Raw genomic sequence first — 24767 nt, 5'->3', positions numbered from 1 at the left:
AAAGAATGATGTTTATAACTCAAATCTGCTTCTTATTCCTAGTTTTATAATGAGTGCAGTTATTTAACCTGGATATAAAGTTCAGGCTTTCTTGTGTTCTCTTCCTTTTAAATGAAGGAAATTGATTCCAGTTGAAACCTTAACTCCTGAAATTGCTTTGTATTGGCGTGCCCTATGTGAACATTTGAAATCAAAAGGAGATGAAGGTGAAGAATTTTTGGAACAGATTTTGCCAGAGCCTGTGGTATATGCAGAATATTTACTGAGGTAAAGTTATTATTTTTTGTTTGGATTGTGCTTATGTTGCTACATATGTCAACCTGTCTACTTCCTTTCTCAAAATCATATCTAACTAGAAATAAATTTTAAAACTCCTCTGTTTTTGGATATACAGGGATAAATGGGGACATGCATTGAGTCTGAAGAATATCTTGTGCTAGTCAGTATACTGAAAGTGCGGAGTCAATATTTTTAGGATAATTTCCTCAAAACTGTTTAGATGTGATATGAACATTTCTCCATAAAGTTGGTAATGATGTGTTACTTTGTGAAATTTATTGACAAACTTTTTTGAAATGTCCAGATAGTAAGATTTTGGGGTCCATGTGTTTTTTCATCTCTATCAGGACTCAACTCTGCTGAGGTATTGCAGAAGTATTTGAGCTGCCTCCTAGGCACAATATCAGGAAACTGAATCTTTGAGACTCCAAAGTGGTGTCTTCACTGCTGCACCACAAAGCCTGTCCCTAAAGCATTTTCTTTAAAACTTCCATATAATATGAATTATGGGCCTGGATTCTCTGGAAATTAATTTTTAGTTACTGAAAATTGTCATGTAAAGAGCTTAGTTCCTCCTGTGAGAGCAGAATTTCTTTCTTTTTTTTTTTTTTTAAAGATTCATTTTATTTATTTGAAAGTCATAGTGCCAGAGAGGGAAGGATGTGTTGACATCTCTTTGATGTTTTGATGTTTTGTAAAAGATTCTACTTATTGTTTTAGTTACATCAAGAGCATTCCTGTTGTTAATGAAGAACAGAAGGGTGATTTTTCCTATATTGAAAATTTGATGACAAAAGAGTTCATAGGTCAACAGTTGATTCTAATTATTAAGTCTTTGGATACCAGTGAAGAAGGAGGAAGGTATATCTAAATGTTAACACTTATTCTAATTTGCTCTTCTAATTTCCTATATTGAAATATTTTCATGTTATAATATGGTTAAATATATTTACATTGTGTCTCTGTAGTACTATAAAATTTTTCTTTTTTTCTTCCTCTTCTATTTTTTTTCTTTTTAAAAAAGAAAGGTAGAGTTATAGAAGAGAGAAAGAGAAGGAGAGACAGAGAGATCCTCCATCCACTGGTTCACTCCCCAAGTGGCTGCAATGGCGGGGACTGGGCCAGGCCAAAGCCAGGAGCTAGGAGCTTCTTTTGGGTCTCGCATGAGGGTGTAGGGGCACAAGTACTTGAGCCATCTTCTGCTCACCCAAGTGCATCAGCACAGAGCTAGATTGGAAGCAGAGCAGGTGGGACATGAACCAGTGCCCACATGGGATGCTGGTGCTGCCAGCAGTGGCTTAACCCTCCTGCTATGCCATAGCACCAGCCCTGTGTATCCATATATGGGAGTGCATACCCATATTTAGCATGCATTGCTTAACAGTTGGGAAATGTTCTGAGAAATATGTAGTTAGTAGTTTCATTGCTGTTGGAACATTATATAGTATTTTTACACAAACCTATATGGTATAGACCAATCACTAGATGTGGCCTCTCAGTGCAATTAAGAGACATAGTAAATGTGATGTGTACAAGGCTGCTGCCAGTGAAACATCATAAAGTTGTTTGTAAAAATGTAAATTTTTTATAAGTAGAAGTATGCTCTAAAATAATGATACAAATAAATCAGCAACATGGTCATTTATTATTTTATTTATTATTATAAAGTATTATATATTGTGCTTTATAATATGTTCTATGCTTTAATATGACTGACACATAGGCTTGTTTATACCAGTAACACCACATAGTAATACGTTGAGCTACAATGTTACTGTGGTTTTGCTATCGTGTCACTAAGATTAGAAACTTTTCAGCTCTGTTAGATTATTTTATGGGACCACCATCATATATATGGTCTGTCCTTGACCAAAATGTCTTTATTTGCCCATGTGTGTGGTTATGTATGTATATATGTGTTTGTATGTTTACTTATATACGTACCATTCAATTTCTTTGGAGTAAATTAATAAAACTGCAGGATTTTTGGTTAAAAATCCATTTGTTTTTATTACAAAGAAGACTTGCCATACTACGCATAAGAGGTTTATTTATTTCTGGTGTTTTGTCATTGTTTATTTACTGGAGATTAGAGGGTGGTTTATAAAAATCAAGTACTGTATAATATGAATTTTTGACTTAAAGTCTATGCATCTGGATTTTTGTACCTATAGTGATTAAAGGAGAGAACAGAGACTGATGTGATTAAGTCTTTGGAGTGTGTGACTATTAGAGATAAAATGTATTCTGTCAGTGATATTTAAATTAATTCTTTTTTGACTGCAGGAAACGGCTGCTGGCTATTTTACAGGAAATTCTTACTTTACCCACTACCCCAATATCCCTAATTTCTTTTCTTGTTGAGCGACTACTCCACATCATTATAGATGATAATAAGAGAACACAAATTGTAAGTTATTTTCTTCACTGATAAAAAGTTTTGGTAATTGATGTTGAAGATTGTTTTCTTTTTAGAACTTTTAATTTTGTTTTTGCTTTGTTTTAGTTTTGTGTAACAATTTTTAAATTTCTTAAAATCACATTTTTTTCTCTGACCTCTCCCCTTCCCATACACATATTAAAACAAGTCAGTCTTTTCTTTTTAGTATGCCTATTACTGTGTTGAATGAATTTGAAGTGGACCAGGTTTGGGAGGAGGAGAAAAGTGGGATGAGGTTTTGCCCATGAGGCTTTGGGCATTAGGGTATTGGAGAGTTTGCTCAAGTCATATGTGACTTGGGTTCAAAGTCCTTTTGATGCTTTTTGTCTTTGTGACTTTGGGCAAGTTATTTAGCTTCTTTATTTATCTGCAAAATAGGATTAACACTGAAACCTACTTTTCTATTGTTGAGATAATATGCATAACATGCTTGGTAGATACACAAATAAATATTATCTACTATACTATTTTTTGAAGTGCTTTTTTTTTTTTTTTTTTTAATTTGGAATAACCAAGAGGGTAGATTTATATGATTTTTTTTTTTTTTCCGTAAAATCATATAATTTGACTTGTAGGTTAGTTCAGAGGTTGTCTCTTCCAGCCTCTCCTTATGTGTACATACTTACACATCTACAACTTCCCTAGTTTTGATTATCCAGCAACCACTTAAGTACTTTTACTGGAGACAGCTTTTTACCTGAAATAGCCAACTCCGAAGTCCAAGAAGCTCTGAAAGGAAAGTATTTCCTTATGTTGTATGTATGGAAAAGAAAAATTAAGAATATACTGTTTTTCTATACTTAACTGCACAGAACTGAACAAAGGAGGAGTTGGATCATTTTAGGCAGAGAATTTTAGTTGCTACTGTCTATAATCAGTCTTATGCACCGTAATTCATTCTTACATGAAGTGTGGTTTATCTTCAATGTCTATATGCCTATTGATTTTACCTTCAAGCAGTTTTAGGTTTTAGTCCGAAGTATTTATTGTTTGGTCTTTTTATTTATTTATTTATTTTTCTCAAATAGTCTAACAGCATGTCTGCTGTTTTTATATGTATATTTGGCCCTGTTTTTCAATAGATGATGGTTATTACTTGGAATTTTATGTAATGGTTTGGTATTATTTGCTGATATAAATGTGTTAAAGCATGTACTGTGAATTATAACTTATCAGGTTACAGAAGTTATTTCGGAGATTCGAGCACCCATTGTTACTGTTGGTGTTAATGACCCATCTGAAGCAAGAAAAAAAGAAGTCAAGGTAGTCTTCTAAATTAGAAAAATGTATAATGAGTTGAGAATAATGTAGTTGTGCAACTCTTATTTCTTCTTGTTTTAGTTTTGAAATTGTTTTCACAGAGTCAAATTATTGATTAATTATTAAACTACAAGTATCTAAAATGTGACCAGATATGTCATTCTGAATAACTTGCTGAACCCTGTATCTGGAAGGTTACAACTTTGTATATGCCTGACTGCTTAGATTCTTGGTTACTGAGCTATTAGATAATACTTTTCAGCTTGCTATAGATAATCATATTAATTTTTGTTTTGTGTTTAAACAAATGATTTATATCTTTTCTTAGGTGGCTGAAATGAAAGTTAAACTTATTGAAGCAAAAGAAGCTTTGGAAAATTGCATTACTTTACAAGATTTTAATCAGGCATCAAAATTAAAAGAAGAAATAAAAGCACTAGAGGATGCCAAAATAAAGCTATTGAAAGAGACAGAGCAACTTGAAATTAAAGAAGTCCACATAGAGAAGGTATACATTTTTCATGGTAAATCTCATCTGTATCTGTTATTAATCATCTCAATTAAGTCTTATCTTCTTTAACTCATAAAATTGCCAGAATATATTGACCTTTGAGGGATTAATAACTACAAAATGAACTAAAATGAAAAAAAAATTTTCTGTTCCTTTGTATTTTTGGATTTTGAAAGGCTTTAATTAATTGTAATTATTTTAGTTAGGGATTTATTTGCTCCCTTGTCATGCTAATCTTTAGGATCTGAAGGTTGTTTTTCTTTGCCAGGTAAAGTAGCCTCATAGTGATTTACTTCCGAGTTCTGTTTTTCTTGTTTTAAATGGTTTAAAGGAAAATGCATTCATCTTTCCCTTTTTTGTGGAAGACCCATATCCTTTCTACTGCTAGGAAAAGAATTTCTGTGGAAACCATACCATTATGCTTGTGTATTTTAAAGCTTAATTACTCTTATGTTTTTAGAAAACGCTAAGCAGCTTTATTATTTTTTAACAAAACATTCAACTTGATGTCTAATAACATTTAAAGCTTTCAGCAGTCTTTTTTAAAAGTCTTATTTATTAAATTTATCTTTTAAATGGATTATTTCTTTCCCTATGAACTTATTTTAACCTACAGTATAATGGTATCAATTAGTATATTTGTTAACTTTAATTCATATCTTTTAGGATCTTAATTTTCCTAATGAACATTTATTGTTATACTTTTGGTTTTGGAAGTGCTGATTGGAGTATTCTTGTTAAGAAAATGCTGAGCCAGAAAAGAGTTTAAAGGAGAATTTCACAACTTATATCTTTGACTTCTAGATAAACATCCCTACTCCAACACCCCATCTTCCCAATAAGTGAATTTTATTTTCACAGTTAATAGCTTATTTATTTATTTTTTAAAGATTCTATTTATTTACTTGAGAGGTAGAGTTACAGACAGTGAGAGGGAGAGAGAGAGAAAGGTCTTTCCATTCGTTGGTTCACTTCCCAGGTGGCTGCAACAGCCACAGCTGCACTGATCCAAAGCCAGGAGCCGGGTGCTTCTTCCTGGTCTCCCACACGGGTGCAGGGGCCCAAGGTCATGGGGCATCTTCTACTGCTTTCCCAGGCCATTGCAGAGAGCTGGATTAGAAGAGGGGCAGCCGGGACTAGAACCGGTGCCCATATGGGATGCTTGCGCCGCAGGCAGAGGATTAACCGGTGCCCAATAGCTTAATGGATTATTTGAGAAGCAAATATAGTGTAACTACTGAAAATATGTTATCTGAAAAATAACAAACTACAGGTTTCAATTAAGAAGATATTAGCAAAGGTAGTCTATTATGGTTAATATCAACTCTTTAACTTGACTTACTTTGACCTTTTATATGTCCCTTTGTCCTGTTTGAGGGCCATACATCTATCAGTACAATTCAGCATAATGTAATAGATGTTGTGATCAGGGAAGTATACAGATTTTGTGAAGTGGTTACTAACCCAGATAGAGTGTCATTGGCTTCCCTAGAAGAAGAATGTTTTAAACTGAGATTTGAATAAGAATAATGTAAGCCAACAGCTAAAGGATGCTTTTTCTGTGATAGTGCAACAAGTGTGAATTTGTTCAATTCTCATTTTGACCCCGTAAGATTGGTTCTATTATCTTCATTTTATTAATGGCAAGTAATTTGTCCAAAGTTACACATACAGTAAATGGTAGAGACAGGATTCAAATCCAAACTGTGGCTCTAGGTTGCTGCTTATTAATTTGTTAAGGTTATGTTATAGACATGTTGGATGACATGTGTGATAGTCCAGAAGGTTAAGAGGCCTGATGTGTTGGGGCCATTGCTGTGGCATAGTAGGCTAAGCCTCCAGCATCCCAAAAAGGCACTGGTTCGTGTCTTGGCTTTTCTTCTTCTGATCTAGCTCTCTGCTATGGCCTAGGAAAGTCCTTGGGCCCCTGCACGCATGTGGGAGATGCAGAGGAAGCTCCTGGCTCCTGGCTTCGGATCAACTCAGCTCCAGCTTTTACGGCCATTTGGGGAGTGAACCGGCAGATGGAAGACCTTTCTCTCTGCCTCTACCTCTCTCTCTTACTCTGTCTTTGAAATAAATAAAAATAAATATTTTAAAAAGAAAATTGACAGAAACATTAAAGATAAATATGGGAGAAAAGTAATGACCAAGTCATGTGAGGCCTTATGTAAGTAAAATTAAATAATTTGGGCCTCACTTAAGAATTCATGGTGAACTAATAGTGTTTTAAGTGGCAGTGTTCTTTCCCTGTTCTATAAGGCCACTCATTCAGAAATGTTTCAGAGAGTAGTGAAAGTATGGAGTAGACAGGCATAATAGTTGGGAGCCTTTTTTAGGTTTGAGATGATGGCAGGCTGAACTGACTGCACATAGAAAGAAGCAATGGCTTTGAGAGGTTATTTGGGAATTGGTAATAGGAAGAGGACAAAGTCAAGAATATATCCTGGGGCTGGCGCTGTGGCATAGTGGGTAAAGCCATTGCCTGTAGTGCTGGCCTCCCATATGGGTGCCAGTTTGAGTCCTAGCTGCTCCACTTCCGATCCAACCCTCTGCTATGGCTTGGGAATGCAGTAGAAGATGGCCCATATTCTTGGGCCCCTGCACGCACGGGGGTGATCCAGAAGGAGTTCCTGGCTCCTGGCTTTGGATTAGCGCAGTTCCGGCCATTGTAGCCATCTGGGGAGTGAACCTCTCTCTGCCTCTGCCTTTCTGTAACTCTGCCTTTCAAACAAATAAATCTTTAAAATATATATATATATATATATGTATATATATATATATATATATATATATCCTAGATTATTTGGTGTGAACAACTTGTACATGGTGGTGACATTATGAAGGTAGAGCAGGAGGGGTAAAGTTGTGAATAACAGTGAGTTGATTCCTTTATGGACAGGTTGAGTTTGAGGAGCCTGTGGAATATCCAAAAGGTAGTGATTGTATATAATAATCTGAAGTTTAGAATATAGCTGGGCTAGCTCATAGATAATAAATTAAGCTGTATGACCAGATAGGATCATTCTGGGAATACATATGTTGAGTGACAAAGCTCTGAGAAAGCAAACATTTAAGGGATAGGCAAAAGATATTCTTACTAATGCTGAATATGTTGTATTTTATTTTAGAATGATGCTGAAACTCTACAGAAGTGTCTGATTTTGTGCTATGAACTATTGAAACAGATGTCCATTTCAACAGGTATAGGAGCAACCATGAATGGGATCATTGAATCTTTGGTATGTTGGTAGCTAAATAGAGGCTTTATTATACATTATTCCTTCCTCATTTTATAAGTTGTTTAGTAGCACTTAATAAAAACATTAGTATTTTAAATATCAAATAAATACAAATTGTGAAAAATATGTATACAGTGGCTACTTTATTGTGAGGATTAAATAAGATAATTCAGGTAAAGGACCTGATACATAAGTCATAATTCTTTTAAAAGGTTTGAAAAAGTTTTATATTAGGAAGAGATGCAGAATGTACGTTCTTCAAATAGTAAGAGGAAACACTGAAACACAGCAGGAATATTTTAAGTATTGGAATCTTGCTATATAGAAAGACTGACAAATTTGACATTGTGAGCCCTGTGAAAGGAATTTGTGTTATATTTAAAGAACTTTTACAGTAACCTGTCATAGGTAATCCCCATTGTATTGACTATAGTGACATGAGTGCTGCAGAACTCTAAAATAACATTTTCTGACAGGAATTTAGCTTAAACCAAATGCAACATTAAATTTTTAGGGTCTACAAAAAAATGAAAATAAACAGGTACAATTAATTTTAATATATTAAATACATACAGATAACCTTTTTGTTCAGATGTATCCAAAATGCTATCATTTACTTGTTAAAAACTATTGAGATATTTTACATGCTGTTTTTTATGTTAGATTCTTCCTGGAATTATAAGTGTTCATCCTGTAGTAAGAAATCTGGCTGTTTTATGCTTGGGATGCTGTGGACTACAGAATCAGGACTTTGCAAGTAAACACTTTGTATTGCTGTTGCAGGTAGGATTTATTTTTTGATAAAAGCTTGACTATATTTTCTGAATTACTGTGTGCGTGTGATGATAATTCTCATACTCTGAATGTATTCTGAAGATGATGGGCAATCAATTCAATTTTTATCTTGATTTATTAAAATGTTACTGTAAAATGATGAAATATCAGTTAAGAAACTATTAATTATTCATTTAGCAACTGTTTATTGAGTGAATATTATGTGCTAGTACTGATTTAGACCTAGACAAAATAAGGTACGTAGGTAATATAAACAAACAGAAGAAGAAAGTTGTCCTAATGGAGCTTACATTTTAGAAGAAGAAACATGTATGTATATAATATGACAGAGAAAAATAAAGCAAAGAAAGGGAATAGGGAGTGAGAAGAGAGAAAGGGGGATTTTGGTGGAGATAGGCCTCACAACTAATTTGGTATTTGGGCCCATCCCAGAGAGAAGCAAAGGAGTGAACCTAGTCGATATCTGGTTTTCCAAGGAAAGTGAAGGGCAAGGACAGGCCCTGGGATAGTACTCTGCTAGGCATGTTCAATGAGCAGGAGGATACCTGGATAGGAAACATTGAAACAAAGTGAAGAATAATAGGAAAAAGGATTTGCAGGATGCCTGTGTCTTCTAGGAATTTACAGACTAAAGATTAGCAGTTTTCACTGGTGAATGAGATGGGAAGAAATTGGAGGGCTTTGAGTAGATTGTTATGATATGATTGGGTACAGGATTGGTGTAGACTAGAGAGGGGTTGGCAGACATTTTCTGTAAAGGGCAAGAGAGAAAATATTTTAGACTTTGTGAGCCATGTGATTGTTTCAAGTATTCAGTTCTGTCTTAGTGTGAAAACAGCTGTAGATGATACATAAATGAGTGTGGCAGTTCATTAAACTTGATTTAGAGACATTGGAATTTGAATTTTGTACAATTGTTCAAAAATGTAAAAGTATTCCAAACTTGCAGCCTGTTAAGAACCAGTAGTGTTTGGCTTTGGCCTGTGGGGCATAGTTTGCCAATCTATAGTATTAGCTAACTATAAGGATACAAGTATGGAAACAGGAATGCTAATAAGGAGGATATTCAGCAATTCTGGAAAAAGATGATGATGACTTGGATCAGAGTTGTGGTTACTGGGATCATGAAAAGGGTGGTATTAGAGTTCTTTAAAGAGACAGAACGAGTAAGGTATCCATGTTAAGTATCTATCTATCTATCTATAGCAAAGGAGAGCCTTCTGTACCTGTCCTGAAAATAACTTATGATGATATGTATCATTGTTTTCTTGAAAAAGTTATTTTTAAAGACAAGACTCAACGAGTAAAGTGAATTTTTCCCAAATATAGTTCTCTTATCTTGTAACATACTTTAACATTGCATATGACATTGGCAAGAAGGAAATTAGGTCTTAATAGTCATGTGTCCTAGAATTAGCCAGACTGGCCTGTAGCTTGTATAAAAGGAGGAAAATTAAAACCATACTTTTGTTAAAAAAAAAAAAAATCCCTGGGTATTTCAGGGTTTTGCTTTAATTTTCTGAGAGATCATGGACAGATTGGCAGCTAAGTAGTTCATTATAATATGTAGTGATGAAGATTCCTAATGCCTCTTTGTGTTTTTCATCCTATGCTGTTATCACAGAAAAATTGCTATTACTGTTGAATTCTGTTTGGTAATACGGAATGTCAGTATTATCTTACTTTTTTAAGGATTTATTTATTTCTTTGAAAGAGTTACAGAGAGAGAGAAGGAGAGGCACAGAGAAAGAGAGGTCTTCCATCCCCAGTTGGCCGCAATGGCCAGAGCTGTGCCCATCCAAATCCAGGAGCCAGGAGCTTCCTCCGGGTCTTCCCACGCATGTGCAGGTGCAAGGACTTGAGACATTTTCTAATGCTTTCCCAGGCCATAGCAGAGAGCTGGATCAGAAGTGGAGCAGCTGGGACTTGAACTGGTGCCCCTATGGGATGCCAGCACTGCAGGCGGCAGTTTTACCTGCTACACCACAGTGCCGGCCCCCAGTATTATCTTTAAAATAGTGAAAGGTTCATTTGTAAATGAACTACAAGAAAAATTTTGGTACTCGTCCAGATGGATCATCTGGTTTTGTTTGAAATTAAGAAATAATCTCCATGTATTACAGAAAGTCATTACTTTTTACATAGCAGGTATTGGCATCAGTGATTGTGTGAATAATTCCAAGGAAGATTTGCTCGTAATTATGAAATTTAGGCTTTATAGGTGTCCAGGAAATAAAATCTTACATTTTCAAACAAATTTTGCCAAGTACATTTGGCCCTTAGTATATGTAGGGGATTATTTCCATGACACACATATACACCCACACATACCTGTGGATTCCGAAATTCTTGGACTCTTAATTCCTTTATGTGAAATGACAGTAATTGTGTATAACCTATGCATATCCTGTATAACTTAAAAAATACTTAAATTATAATTCCTAATACACTGTAAATATTATGTAAATAGTTCTTATTTGTAGTGTTGAGGGAATAGTGACAAGGAAAAAAGTCTGTATATTTTTAGTACAGATGCATTTTTTTTCCAATATTTTGAGTCCTTATTTGGTTGTTTCTGGATACAGAACCATGAATGGGGAGGGCAGATTGTAATTGGATCCATAAGTTCTCTACCATTTCCTGGTTTTCTGATTATGAGCTTTGAGGTGCTAGAATGTAGAATAAAAATTTTACATGGAATAAAAATCTTAGAACTTAATGTACAGAAGGGTTCATTTATGTGTAGCTTAGAAAGTAGTTCTTAGGCCGGCGCCATGGCTGAACAGGCTAATCCTCCGCCTAGCGGCGCCGGCACACTGGGTTCTAGTCCCGGTCGGGGCACCGGATTCTGTCCCGGTTGCTCCTCTTCCAGGCCAGCTCTCTGCTGTGGCCCAGGAGTGCAGTGGAGGATGGCCCAAGTCCTTGGGTCCTGCACCCCATGGGAGACCAGGAGAAGCACCTGGCTCTTGCCTTTGGATCAGCGCGGTGCGCCGGCCGCAGCGCACCGGCCGCGGTGGCCATTGGAGGGTGAACCAACGGCAAAAGGAAGACCTTTCTCTCTGTCTCTCTCTCTCACTGTCCACTCTGCCTGTCAAAAAAAAAAAAAAAAAAAAAAGTAGTTCTTTTGGGGTGGCATTATGGCAAAGCAGATGAGCTGTCTATAATGCCAGCATCCGATGTGGATGCCAGTTTGGATCCTGGCTGCTCCATTTCCAATCCAGCTCCCTACTAATGACCTTGGAAAAGCAGCAAAAGGTGGCCCAAATGCTTGGGCCCCTGCCACCCATGTCGGAGACCCAGGTGAAGCTCCTGGCTCCTGGCTTTGGCCTGGCCTGGATCAGCCTTGGCTGTTGCTGCCATCTGAGGAGTGAACTAGCAGATGGAAGAACTCTTTCTGACTCTTCTCTTTATAACTGACTTCCAAATAAATAAATGAATCTTAAAAAAGTTCTTTTTGGCTCTAAATATGAGGTAAAACATTCATTAAGATGCACTTATACTATTATGAATACTGCTGAAAATTTTTGAATTGTTACATTCAAGTTGGAACTTTGATAGAAGAGATTGGAATCAGACAATTATATAAACTTTCTAGTGCAGTGGCAAAAGGAAATAGTGTAGAACTTCTCAAGGCATATTTAAGTTCACTTGACCTTTAAGACTTGTGATCTTTTTAATTTTTGCTTTCATAACACCAATAATAAATGCCTTGGTGATTTCATACAAAATCATTTAACATTAAAGAATGCCCTTGGAGTGAGTGTTGTGGTACAATCCATTAAGCTGCTGTTTGGGATGCCTGCATCCTGTATTGAAGTGCTGGTTCAAATCCTGGCACCTTCACTTATCCAACTTCTTGCTAATGCATCCTGGAGGCAGCAGGTGATGGCCCAAGTGCTTGGGTCCCTGCCACCCAAATGGGAGCCAGATAGAGTTCCTGGCTCCTGGTTTTGTTCTGGTCCAGTCCTGGTAGTTACAGGCATATAGAGAATGAATCTGTGAATGGAAGATAATCTGTCTCTCTGCTGCTATGCCTTTCAAGTACATGAAAATAAATTAACATTTAAAAAATGCCCTCAAACATTATTTAATGTAACCTCCTACCCTACTTGATGAGAGACCTTGATACTGTTTCTTTCTCTAATTTTGTGCAATGATCAGGAATTGTCAGAATCAAGTTGATGTGACAGATAAGTGATGTTCCTGATTAAGAACACTTCACAATTATTTTTTTCCCCAGATACAGTCAGTCAATAGCAATAGTGCCATAGAATTAAAAGTTAAAAAAAAATTTGTTTAAAGAACTTTTGTCTCTAAATTTTTTTCAGGGGTTATTAATGTTTGAAAACTTTCTGTGTGTGAAAAATTTGCATTTGCTTATCTTTTTATATTATTCTGCAGTGAAATTTTTTTTGAGCTTTTATTTAGATTCCTTAAGCAGGATCCATGATCAAAAGGAGTAGTTAATCACTGAGGGGCCAGTATTGTGGCACCATGGGTGAAACTGCTGCTTGGAATGACCGATTCCCATTTCAGAATTCTGGCTGGCTACTTTGCTTCTGATGTAGTTTGCTGCTAATGCACCTGAGAAAGCAGTGCAAGATGTGAAAGACCCGGATGAAGTTCTTGTCTCCTGGCTTCAGTCTGGCTCCACCTTGGCTGTTGCATTTCTTTGGGGAGTGAACCGATGGATGGAAAATCTCTCTCTGCTACTCCTGTCTTGGACACTCCACCTTTCAAATAAATTAATAAATAAATCTTAAAAGTTAAGCACTGAATAGATTTAATGTTTTATAAGAGTATTTTCAAGTCTATAATTGGAAGATGTAGATAGGCGGGAAAGAGCTGTGGTTTTTGTTGGAGGGTAAATAGTCCTTTTTAGGTTTTTAAGGTTCTAATTAGTCATTTTTATTCAGTTTTAATAATAAAAATTGAAATAAGGGATATATATGCACTTAGAAAATGCGGGGAGCATTTTAAACTACTTTCTTAAATAAGACTCCAATTATTGAGAATGTGGCTGCTTCGTAAAGGACAGAAGAACAAGGAGTAAGTGCTGCTGAGATAGTGGCTTGTTTAGAATTTGTATAGAATAGTGATGGAAAATATAATCATTTGGCTTCAGCAGATTTGCAGGGTTTGCCTTCAGAAAACAAGTATTATATATGTTCTTGAAATTTCCTTCAAAATCTTGAGAATTTGAACCATTTTCTTCAATGCACTAATTTGGCCAATGTATAGGTTATTCATTCTGCAGGCCAGGTAATATAGCTAAGTTATCAATAACCAAAATTAATTGCATTGAAGAACATAGTAAATATTGCATGATAGAAATATTGAGGTCTTTTTTTTAATGGCTATGACATTTGGTGTGCATGTTTAACTCACACTAGACTCATGAACTGCTGGGATTTATGGTTCTCTCCTTTGATGAAGGAGTCCAGTTGAAAATTCAATGAATGAAATCTGAGTTTACTGAATTAGTAAGAGAAAAATCTATCTTGAATAAACCTTGGTAATCTGGAAGAGTACTGATGTTCTAACAAAAGCTTTCGTTGGTTGGAATGTAATGTTTTTCTCTTGATTGACTAGCTAGTTTGAAAATAATTAAACAGTTTTTCTGGATCAGAGTGGTAAAACCTTAATTGAAGGTATTATTCATTCTTTTTTAAATAAAAGGAGCAAATAATATAATTCAATCTGACTGTAGTTCCAGACATTTCTTTTGACTGCAAAGATTAACTGTTTCTTAAAGAATATAGCTCTAAATGTTATGGTGCAAATAAATAAAATATACCTTTCTAAAAATGAATTTTATTTCTGTAAAATGATGCTTTCTGTGGACTCTGTTTTTGAAATTTGACTAAGAAAAAATAAGATATATTAACTATTCACAAGAAGCAGAATTAAACCAGTTTACTGATTTTACTTTTTTGATGGAATGTTTCAATGTAGGTATTGCAAATTGATGATGTCACCATAAAAATAAGTGCTTTAAAGGCAATTTTTGACCAACTGATGACTTTTGGGATTGAACCATTTAAAACCAAAAAAATTAAGGATCTTCAATGTGAAGGTGTAGAAATAAACAGTGATGCTGAGCAAGAGTCAGAAGAAGTTGAAGAGACTGCTACAGTGAAGAATGTTCTGAAACTCCTTTCTGATTTCTTAGATAGTGAGGTAAGAAATAATCCCAGTCCTATGATTATGAAGTGTCATTTTCAGCATGTATTTGTTTATGCTCTATTTCATTTTTGTCCAAGTTTAAATTTGGACAAAAATTTAGTTTGCTTTTTGAATATCTTAATTAAATCCCAGCTATCACTGCTACTAATTTTTGTCAAAATGGATATGCAAATTGAAGCATATGCAAAATTAATTGACAATTACAGGAGATTGTTAACAATTTTTCATCTTTTACCTTGTATTTATGATTGAGAGACTGTTTTTTCTTGAGATTTAAGAAGTAGTTTAGAATAATTTTTACATTGGGTAGGTAGAAGGTTCAAAAGGAGGTATAACTGATCTTTAAGATCTTGAAGTATATTTTTATAGCAAATATAAACATTTAAGTGTTTAAAAAATTTGAAAAAGGTATTATTGGGCAGTTCCAAGATGGTGGAGTAAGGAGGGAGCTTACTGCTCTAGTCCAGGAGAAGATAATTTAAAAAAAGTGGAGAGAGTCTAGTCTCAAGGAAGAGTTAGGGAGAAAATGGCAGAGGAAACTCTACCTAAATTAGAGGGACACGGTGAACTTTTGTGGAGGGAATGGGCGACCATGGGCTCAGGACTCCAGCAGCTGAGAGCCTACGCACCAGCGCTAGAAAGTGAGGTGAGACCAGACTGCAGCAGCCCATGTCACTGCCAAAAAGCTGCAGGAAGAGACTAGTGTAAACCCCACTTGGAGCCCCACTGGGGAAAGTGTACCAGCCAAACTAGAGGAGAAAAAAAAAAGTACAGGACGGAACATGTTTCTCTCTCCCGATCACTTTACAATGGTGTGCTGTAACAAGCTGATAGAGTGGGTGCCATTTTGTGCATAGGTAACAACTGTGCCATCTCGTGTCTGCACCCAGCAACCAGATGAGTGCAGACTCCTGACTGGTGGGGAGAACTAACGGGGCTAGGAGCTTGTGACTGCATGAGGCTTCTGTACTGGGACTGTGCAAAAAAAACTGAGGGTGTGTGGGAGGACTCATGGTGTGGCTTGGACTTTGAGCAGTGTCAGTGGGAGACTCCATAAGCATGTGGGTTCCTGGATACCTGATGAGAGACTTTGCTTGGGAATCTGAGCTTACAATAAGGACTGCACAGATCCTTTGTGTGGTTCTTGGGACAGAGCGACGAATATTATACCCACTGGTGCTAGTGCTTGGGCACTGGTCTCCATTGAGGAGAAGAGCTCAGCTGAGCAGAATAAACCTCCCTTCTGATTCAAAAGAAAAAGAGAGAGATTTACCATGCCAAACTTGGTTGTGTCACTTCAGGCACACCCTTAACCTTGGAGAATTGAACCAAGCTCTCTGGCCACACCCACTACAAGCCTCTAGAAATTCACTGAACCCAGACATTCCACTTATCTACAGAGTCACAGTAAAATGATAAAAGCTACAACAACAACAACAACAACAAAAAAGGAAATCAACAGATATTTCCACAAATGCTGAAAAACAAACACACCAATCCAAGAAACAAGAATAAGGAAGATAACATGACATCCCCAAAATATCACGACACTTCAGTACTAAATTGTGAAGACGACGAGACAGAAGAAATGCAGGAAATGGAGTTAAAAAAATGGATCATAAGATTACATAGAAGTAATCAAAGGCAAATGCATGAACTACTGAAATCCGAGCAGGACATGAAAGAAAATTTCTCCCATGAAATTGAGATCTTAAAGGGAAATCAAAATGAAATGAAGAATTCAACAGAACAAATAAAAAATGCAGTGGAAAGCCTTAACAACAGAATTGGTGAAGCAGAAGAAAGAATATCAGACTTAGAAGACAAAGCATAGGGGCCAGCATTGTGGCATAGCAGGTAAAGCCGCTGCCTGCAGGACCGGCATTCTTTGTGGGCACCGATTGAAGTCCCAGCTGCTCCACTTCCAGTTCAGCTCTCTGCTGTGGCCTGGTAGAGCAGTAGGAGATGGCCCAGGTCCTTGGGCCCCTGCACCTGCGTGGGAGACCCGGAAGAAGCTCCTGGCTTCCGATTGGCACAGCTGTGGCCGTTGCAGCCAACTGGGGAGTGAACCAGTGGATGGAAGACCTCTCTCTCTCTCTCTCTCTCTCTGCTTCTCCTTTTCTTCTGTGTAACTCTGACTTTCAAAAAAAAAAAAAAAAAAAAGGAACGTATATAGTTAAACCAAAGAAGAAATTAGAAAACTAAAAAACACTGTTGGGAATCTACTATTAAAAAACCCAACATATGGGTTCTAGGATTTCCTGAAGGCATGGAGAGAGAAAGGATTAGAAGGCCTTTTTGGTGAAATAGCAGAAAACATCTCTGGTTTGGAGAGAGAAAGGGACATCCAAGTACAGGAAGCCCACAGAACTCCCAGTAGACATGACTAGAAAAGATCCTTGCCAAGACACATTGTCATCAAATGCACCACAGTAAAACATAAAGAGTAGATTCTAAAATGTGCATGAGAGAAACGCTAGACTGCTTTAAGAGGATTTCCAATTAGACTCATAGCAGACTTCTCATCAGAAACCCTATAGGCTAGGAGGGAATGGCGTGATATAGCCCAAGTACTAAGAGAAAAAAATTCCATGCCAGAATATTATATCCTGCAAAGCTCTCATTTGTGAATGAAGGTGAAATAAAGACTTTCCATAACAAACAGAAATTGAAAGAATTTGTCAACTACCTGTCCAGCACTCTAAAGATGCTTACGGATATGTTGCACACAGAAACACGGTCATTACTATGAAAGAAGGTAAAGAAAGAAAATGTCAGTAAAAGACTAAAGGAAACTCAAAGTAAAAATGAAGAATATTTTTGGAAAAATGGCAGGGCAAAGTCACAACTTACCAATATTCACCTTGAATATAAATGATCTCAACTCCTCAGTTAAAAGACACATACTGGCTGAATGGATTAAAAACAAAACCCATCAATTTGCTGCCTATAAGAAACACGTCTCACCAACAAAGATGCACACAGGCTGAAAGTGAAAGGATGGAAAAGATATTCCATGCTTATAGAAACCAAAAAAAGAGCTGATGTAGCCATCATAATATCAGGCAAAATAGATTTTTAACACAAAAACTGTTAGAAGAGACAAGTGCACTATATAATGATTAAAGGGTCAATTCAACAGGAAGATGTAACTATTATAAATGTATGTGCACCTAATTACATGGCACCTGGCTGTTTAAAAGAAATGTTAAGGGATTTAAAGTTTTTGCGAAACTGTCGAACTTTTTCCACAGCAGCCAAGCTATATTACAATTCTACCTTCAGTGTACAAGGTTTCTAATTCCTGTACAGCTTTTGCAACATTGATTCTCTATTTATTAAAAATTATAGACATCGTAGTAAATGTGAAGAAGTATCTCAGTAAGCTGTTGATTTGCATTTTCCTCATAATAAAATGATATTGAGTGTCTCTATCATTTTCCTATTTGTATTTTTTATTTGGAGGAATGTCTATTCAATTCCTTTTATTAAAATAGGATGGGTGTTTATGGAGTTCTTTATATAGTCAGTAGATCCTTATTGGACATACTTTATAAATATTTTCTTCTACCTCATATTTCATATTTTTACTTTCTTGATAATGTCCTTAGATGTATAAAAGTTCTTAATTTTGAAGAAGCCTAATTGATCTGTTTTTCCTTTTGTTACCTGTTTTTGGTGTCATACCTAAGACTCCATCACCAAGTCACAAGGATGTTAATTTCTGTATTTCTTCTAGGCGTTTTATGGTTTTAGCATTTATATTTGGCCTGTTGATGCATTTTGCAGTAATATTTGATATAGAGTGAGTTGGAGTCCACCTTCATTGTTTTCCCTGTGACATTTGGTTGTCCCTGTACCATTAGTGGAAGAGATCATTTTAGCACTCTTGTTGAGAATCATTAGGCCGTAGATATTAATGTGTATTTCTGGATTCTCCAGTTCTATTTCATTGCTATGTATCTATCCTTACGTCAGTTGTACAGTTTTAAGTAGTTGTAACTTAGTAAGTGACAAAGTTGGGAAATATGAGTTCTCCAATTTGGTTCCTCATTTTCAATCTTGTTTTGGGTATTCAGGTTCCCTGTAGTTCTGTGTGAATTTGAGGATTGACTTTTCTGTTTCTTCAAAAATCCTATTAACGTTTTGATAAGGATTGCATCAAATATGTAGTATTGCCTTTTGAACAATGTTAAATCTTCCAATCCATGAACATGGGAAGTCTTTCCATTTATTTAGGTTATCTTTAATTTCTTTTGGTAATATTTTGTACTTTCAGTGTAGCAATTAACACACCTTTTACTTTCTTGGTTAAATTTATTCCTAAGTATTTTATTTCTTTTCGATACTGTTGTAAATGTATTTTTTTTCTTAATTTCCTTTGGGGATTGTTCATGGCTAGGGTATAGAAACTCAACTGTGAGTGTATTGATTTTATTTTTGCCCTGAAACTACTGAATTCATTTGTTAGTCCTAGTAGGTTTTGTTTTAAGATTTATTTATTTGATAAGACAGTTACAGAGAGAGAGGGAGAGTCAGAGTGAGAGCAAGGAGCAAGACCTTCCATCCTCTGGTTACTCTCCAAATGGCTGCAACGGCAAGGCGTGGGCTAGGCTGAAGCCAGGAGTCTGGAACTCTATTCAGGTCTCTTAGGTACTTAGACTGTCTTCTGCTTTTCTTCAGGTGCTTCAGCAGGGCTCTGGGTTGCAAGTGGAGTAGCAGGGACTTGAAACAGTGCTTATATGGTATGCTGATGTTGCAGGTGGCAGTTTAATCTGCTGTGCCATAATGCTGACCCTGGTGTCTTTGTTTGTTTATTTATTTATTTATTCAATTTTGGTGAGGATCCTTTGGGATTTTCTCTCTATAGCATCATGTCATATGTAAATAGACATAATATTCCTTTCCAATTTGGATGCCTTTTATTTCGTGTCTAATGGCTATGACTAGAACATCTAGTACAGAGTTGAATGGTAGTAAAGTAGACATTCTTGCCTTGTTGATGGTCTTTTACCACTGAGTAGGATATAACTTGTGGTTTTTCATAAATGCCCTTAAGTGTTTTTTTAAAATTAGGAAAGTGTTGAATTTTATATTATTTTTCTGTATTTTGTTTACCTCAGAACTAATCTTTATTATTTTCTTCTTCCTTACTTCCTTGAAGTGTACCACTGCTCTTTTGTTTTTCATCTTCCAAAGTGTAGCATCATTGAGAGATTTCTTTTTATGTAGACATTTATTGCTACAAATTTTCCTCTGAACATTTTTCACTGCATCCCATAAGTTTTTGTTGTGTTTTCATTTCAGTTCATCTCTATTTTGTAACTTCTCTTACAGGTTTTTCATTCATTGATATGTAAGAGTGTATTGCAGCCGGCGCCGTGGCTCAACAGGCTAATCCTCTGCCTTGCGGCGCCGGCACACCAGGTTCTAGTCACGGTTGGGGCACTGGATTCTGTCCCGGTTGCCCCTCTTCCAGGCCAGCTCTCTGCTGTGGCCAGGGAGTGCAGTGGAGGATGGCCCAAGTGCTTGGGCCCTGCACCCCATGGGAGACCAGGATAAGCACCTGACTCCTGCCTTCGGATCAGTGTGGTGCGCCGGCGCAGTGCACCGGCCGCAGCAGCCATTGGAGGGTGAACCAGCAGCAAAGGAAGACCTTTCTCTCTGTCTCTGTCTCTCTCTCACTGTCCACTCTGCCTGTCAAAAATAATAATTAAAAAGAAAAAAGAGTGTATTGCTTATGTAATGTCTTCTGTGTCTTGTTTTAATTTGAAAAATTTTTACTGCAAATTGGCAAAAGTAAGTCCTTTCATTTCAGTGATTTCTTTAAGTATAAATATACTAAACTCTCCAATCAAAAGGCAAGACCCAGCTATATTGGTAGAAAGGGTGGACAAAAGCATAAAATCCAACTGTATTGAGTCCATGCTAGACTCTTTAGAGCCAAAGACACAAATGTTGAATGTCAAAGTATGGAAAATATATTCCATGCAAATAGTAACCGATTGAGAACTTCGTGGCTATTTTAATATCAGATGAAACTTTAAATTTTGAGCCATTACCCAAATGATACACTAATTTCTTGTTGGGAATTGTCCATGGTCATAGTCTTACTAATATTGCAAAAATGGGTGAACTATTGAACATTAGATTGTTTGACAATAAGTGAATGATATTGTTTTATTTTGGTTTGATAGCACTGGTACATTAAATCTCTCACATAAGCTGAATTTTCTAGTTTAGACTTTGTCTCTTATCTACTTAAAAACCTAAATTTCCTTGACTTTCCTCTGGGCCATAAGAAGCCAACTTTTAAGTCATATAATCCTATCCCAATTCTTGCCATCCAACTTCAAATGGGTTACAATTGCTAGCAAGAAAATAATCCTGTGTCATAGTGTGAAATTTAAATTGGTAGGCTTGTGTTCTGGTAGCCCTCAGTGTGAGCCTTCAATAATGCATTTATTTTCTTGGCCTGTGTACTCATTTGTAAAATGGGGGTTGTAGGAGTATTTAGTCAGTAGTATGATTCTTTAATTCACTCAAGAAATGTCTGGTGTCATTCATCTACCAGTCACATTGTAATCTTGCTTATATAATACTAAATAAAACAATGTCTCAGCCCTCACGATTGTGAACACAGGATGAGAATGTGGAAAGCTAATGCCTATGTCCTAATACTTAATGTTTTTGACCCATATCTTTTTTCTTTCTGAACTTTGCTCATTTCATTGTTTTTTACTTGTCTTCCTAATTTAGACTTTCATTTTTATAATTCCTCAAGACAATTGATTTTTCTCAAGTTCCACCTAAATCTTGTCTCCTTACATTTCCTTTCTTCCTTCCTTCCTTCCCTCTTTTTCTTTATCTTTCTTTCTTTTCTTCCCTCCCCTCCCCTTCTTCCTTTACTTCTTTTCTTCCTCCCTCCCTCCCTTTCCCGTTCTCCCTTCTTTCTTCCTTTCTCTTCCCTTCCTCCCCCTCTCTCTCTCCCTCTCTTTTCTTCCTTTCTTTCTCTTCCCTCCCTCCCTTCTTTCCTTCCTTCCTTTCTTTCTTTTCTTTTCTTTCTTTCACTTATTTGAAAGGCAGAGTTACAGAGAGGGAGAGAAGTCTTCCATGCACTGGTTCACTCTCCAGATGGCTGTATGTCCAGAGCTGTGCCAATCCAAAGCTAGGAGCCAGGAGCTTCTGCCAGGTTTTCCATGTGGGTGCAGGGGCCTAAGGACTTAGGTCATCTACTGCTTTCCCAGGCCATAGCAGAAAGCTGGATTGGAAGTGGAATAACTGGAACTCAAATCAGCACTCACATGAGATGCTGGCACTACAGGCTGCATCTTTACCTGCTATGCCACAGCTCCAGCCACCCTACATTTTCAATTTTAAATGACTCCAAATCACACATTACTGAATTTGAACTTCTTGACCTAACTTCATGGTTTCTAATCTGACCACTGAGCATCAATCACAGTAATTTTATTGAGCATTTACTTTGTAAATGGCACATCTAAGATCTTCACATGTATCCTTTTTTCATCTTTGTAACTGTCTTAAGTGTTAAGTACTTTTATTATCTACTTTTTGTGTATTAAAAAAGATGAGGCACAGAAAAGTTAAACAACATGCATAGAATAATTTGCAGCTAGGATGTGTCAAAGACTTGAATCAAATTCCGTCCCAATAGTTAGTATTCTTAATCACCACACTATACCAATACCTCCATTTGAACACTGCTGTATCTTCTTTCCCTTTTTCTTCTCTAGGTTTGTTTTGATTCTTTTTTAGGAATGCCTTTTTCCATATCTATACTGTGTGTTCACATTATACCTGTTATTCAAACACATTACCACTCAAACCTGCAGCTTTTGTTTACATGTGGCCTTCCTCTGGTGGTGGGATCATTGCTGAGGATATTCTGTCTTAGAAATGCCACGCATTTTATTTTTCCACTTGATTATTGTTTAAAGCCCTTGCCTACACTTCTGCTAAATGAAGGTCTTTTTACTTGTTGATTCTTTATTGGAGCATCAAGTCCTTGATTGTAAAGTAAATTAAAGATATGTTATCTCAGAAGTGAAGAGGAAAGGGAGAAGGAGGGAAGGGAGAAGGAAGGGAATATCATTATATTCTCAGAATTGTATCTAAGAACTGTATTTATATTGAATCTTTTGAAAACTAAAAGTTAAATATAATAAAAAAATGCATATTGTTATGATTTTTTGTTTCCTTTCATTTAAAAAAGTCCTTTTGGTTCTACTAAAGAGTTTTAAGGAAATTGAAGTTTCCATGGCCAGACTAACAATTTGTCTTGCATTGTTTACAGTTGTTTAAAAGCATTAGTCTAGCTATAAAAAAATAAAATCTTCTTGTGTACCTTTAACACATAAAATCACCTCTTGATTTTGGATAGTTCACATAAATATATAGGACAGGCTACATTGTGAGGCTTAAAAAGGAAATAAAAATAATGTCTTAAAATGAATGTCATTTTTATTAGGTGTCTGAGCTCAGGACAGGAGCTGTAGAAGGACTAGCCAAGCTGATGTTCTCTGGACTTTTGGTCAGCAGTAGGATTCTTTCTCGTCTTATTTTGTTATGGTACAATCCTGTGACTGAAGAGGATGTTCGACTTCGACATTGCCTAGGCGTGTTCTTCCCCATGTTTGCATATGCAAGCAGGTATTCAGTAATACTAAAACCTGATTTGAGGTCATATTCTGGCCCCTAATGAGTTATGTCTGTAATGTCATTTTGTTTTTGATAGTCTGTCTTCAGTGGATAAATTATGAAATGTGAAGAGTTTATATATGTCTTATCTGCCTGAATTATTTGGCTCCTTCCTGGATGAAAATGTACTTTATGGGGTGAATTTTACACTTCTGTCTGCTAACATTTTCTAATTTTTTTTCAATAGGACGAATCAGGAATGCTTTGAAGAAGCTTTTCTTCCAACTCTGCAAACACTGGCCAATGCTCCTGCTTCTTCTCCTTTAGCTGAAATAGATATCACAAATGTTGCTGAATTACTTGTAGATTTGACAAGACCAAGTGGATTAAACCCTCAAGCCAAGTATTCCCAAGATTATCAGGTGGATGAATATGTTAGCCTGGGAATGGTTAGGATGATGACAATATGTAGACCACTATTTTGGCAAAATATTCCTTCTCTTCAAAATAGTGGAGTGTTGTGTTTTGATTTTGAGATTCATGTTTAGTATGAAAAAGAAAATTATGTTTCAGGAAATGTGGAGACATCAAACGGAAAAGCTGATGCTAACATTTTTGCTCCTGAAATTACAAAAAATTCATTAGCCCCATTTATCCCTTTGCCACTTAATATTGCCTGAAAATCACTGATGGATGACTTTTGTTATCCCAGGACTCATTGAGTCTTCAAATTTTGGCTTACTTGTTATGCTGCTGCTTATCAAAGACTGGAACTCATCTCAAGCTTATTTTGGTTTTTAATTCAAAGATGACAAATCAGCTGCAAACTGAACCACAGATTAAATTTGGTTTTTAAATCCTTCAATGGCATGATTTCTGATATAAATGATTAAACTGAAAGTTTTGCTGTTCTCTCTTATTTAGTGACTATGTACTTTGCTCAAATCACAATGTTATTGGAAAGATAAGATTAGAAAGGATATTAGGCAAAATGTAGTAAGGGGTCAGTGACAGAGTCAGTAAGTACTTTTAGGACTTTTACAGTAGGGCAAATTCATAGGGATGATGAGTATAGCACTGATAGTTACAAAATTTTTTGAATAAAGTTCATTTAGGCCTTGTTGGATTTGGGGAGCAGTATAGAAAGGAAAGATATTTTAGTAAAGGTGATAAATGTAGAATTGTTATGTCACTTTTGTTGAGAAACTGGCAAAATCATTCTGGCTAAGGATCCTAAAGACGACATAATTTTGGGAGTAAATTATAGATTGCTAAGGGGCCAAAGTGTAGGAAATTTTGAGTTGGCCTCATTTGCAGTGAGTAACTGTATAGAAGAATCATAAAAGTTGTACTGGTTACAGAGGACCAGAAGAGCTGTTAGTATAATTTGAGA

The 24767-nt window shown here is 36.2% G+C and overlaps 1 protein-coding gene across 1 annotated transcript in view; it reads left to right on the top strand.

Annotated features, from left to right (window-relative positions):
* NCAPG (non-SMC condensin I complex subunit G) overlaps positions 1 to 24767 on the top strand; it is a 38865-nt gene that overhangs the window by 8213 nt on the left and 5885 nt on the right. The window contains exons 7-16 of the mRNA XM_062213083.1: positions 118 to 267; positions 1000 to 1140; positions 2566 to 2689; positions 3896 to 3982; positions 4308 to 4487; positions 7622 to 7732; positions 8396 to 8515; positions 14483 to 14707; positions 23205 to 23386; positions 23622 to 23796. Coding sequence (XP_062069067.1) covers positions 118 to 267; positions 1000 to 1140; positions 2566 to 2689; positions 3896 to 3982; positions 4308 to 4487; positions 7622 to 7732; positions 8396 to 8515; positions 14483 to 14707; positions 23205 to 23386; positions 23622 to 23796 — 1495 coding nt within the window. The remainder of the gene's footprint in view (positions 1 to 117; positions 268 to 999; positions 1141 to 2565; positions 2690 to 3895; positions 3983 to 4307; positions 4488 to 7621; positions 7733 to 8395; positions 8516 to 14482; positions 14708 to 23204; positions 23387 to 23621; positions 23797 to 24767) is intronic.

The sequence above is a fragment of the Lepus europaeus genome, chromosome 16, assembly GCF_033115175.1.
Source record: "Lepus europaeus isolate LE1 chromosome 16, mLepTim1.pri, whole genome shotgun sequence".
Lineage (NCBI taxonomy): Eukaryota > Metazoa > Chordata > Mammalia > Lagomorpha > Leporidae > Lepus > Lepus europaeus.
This window is presented reverse-complemented; position numbering and strand designations above follow the sequence as displayed.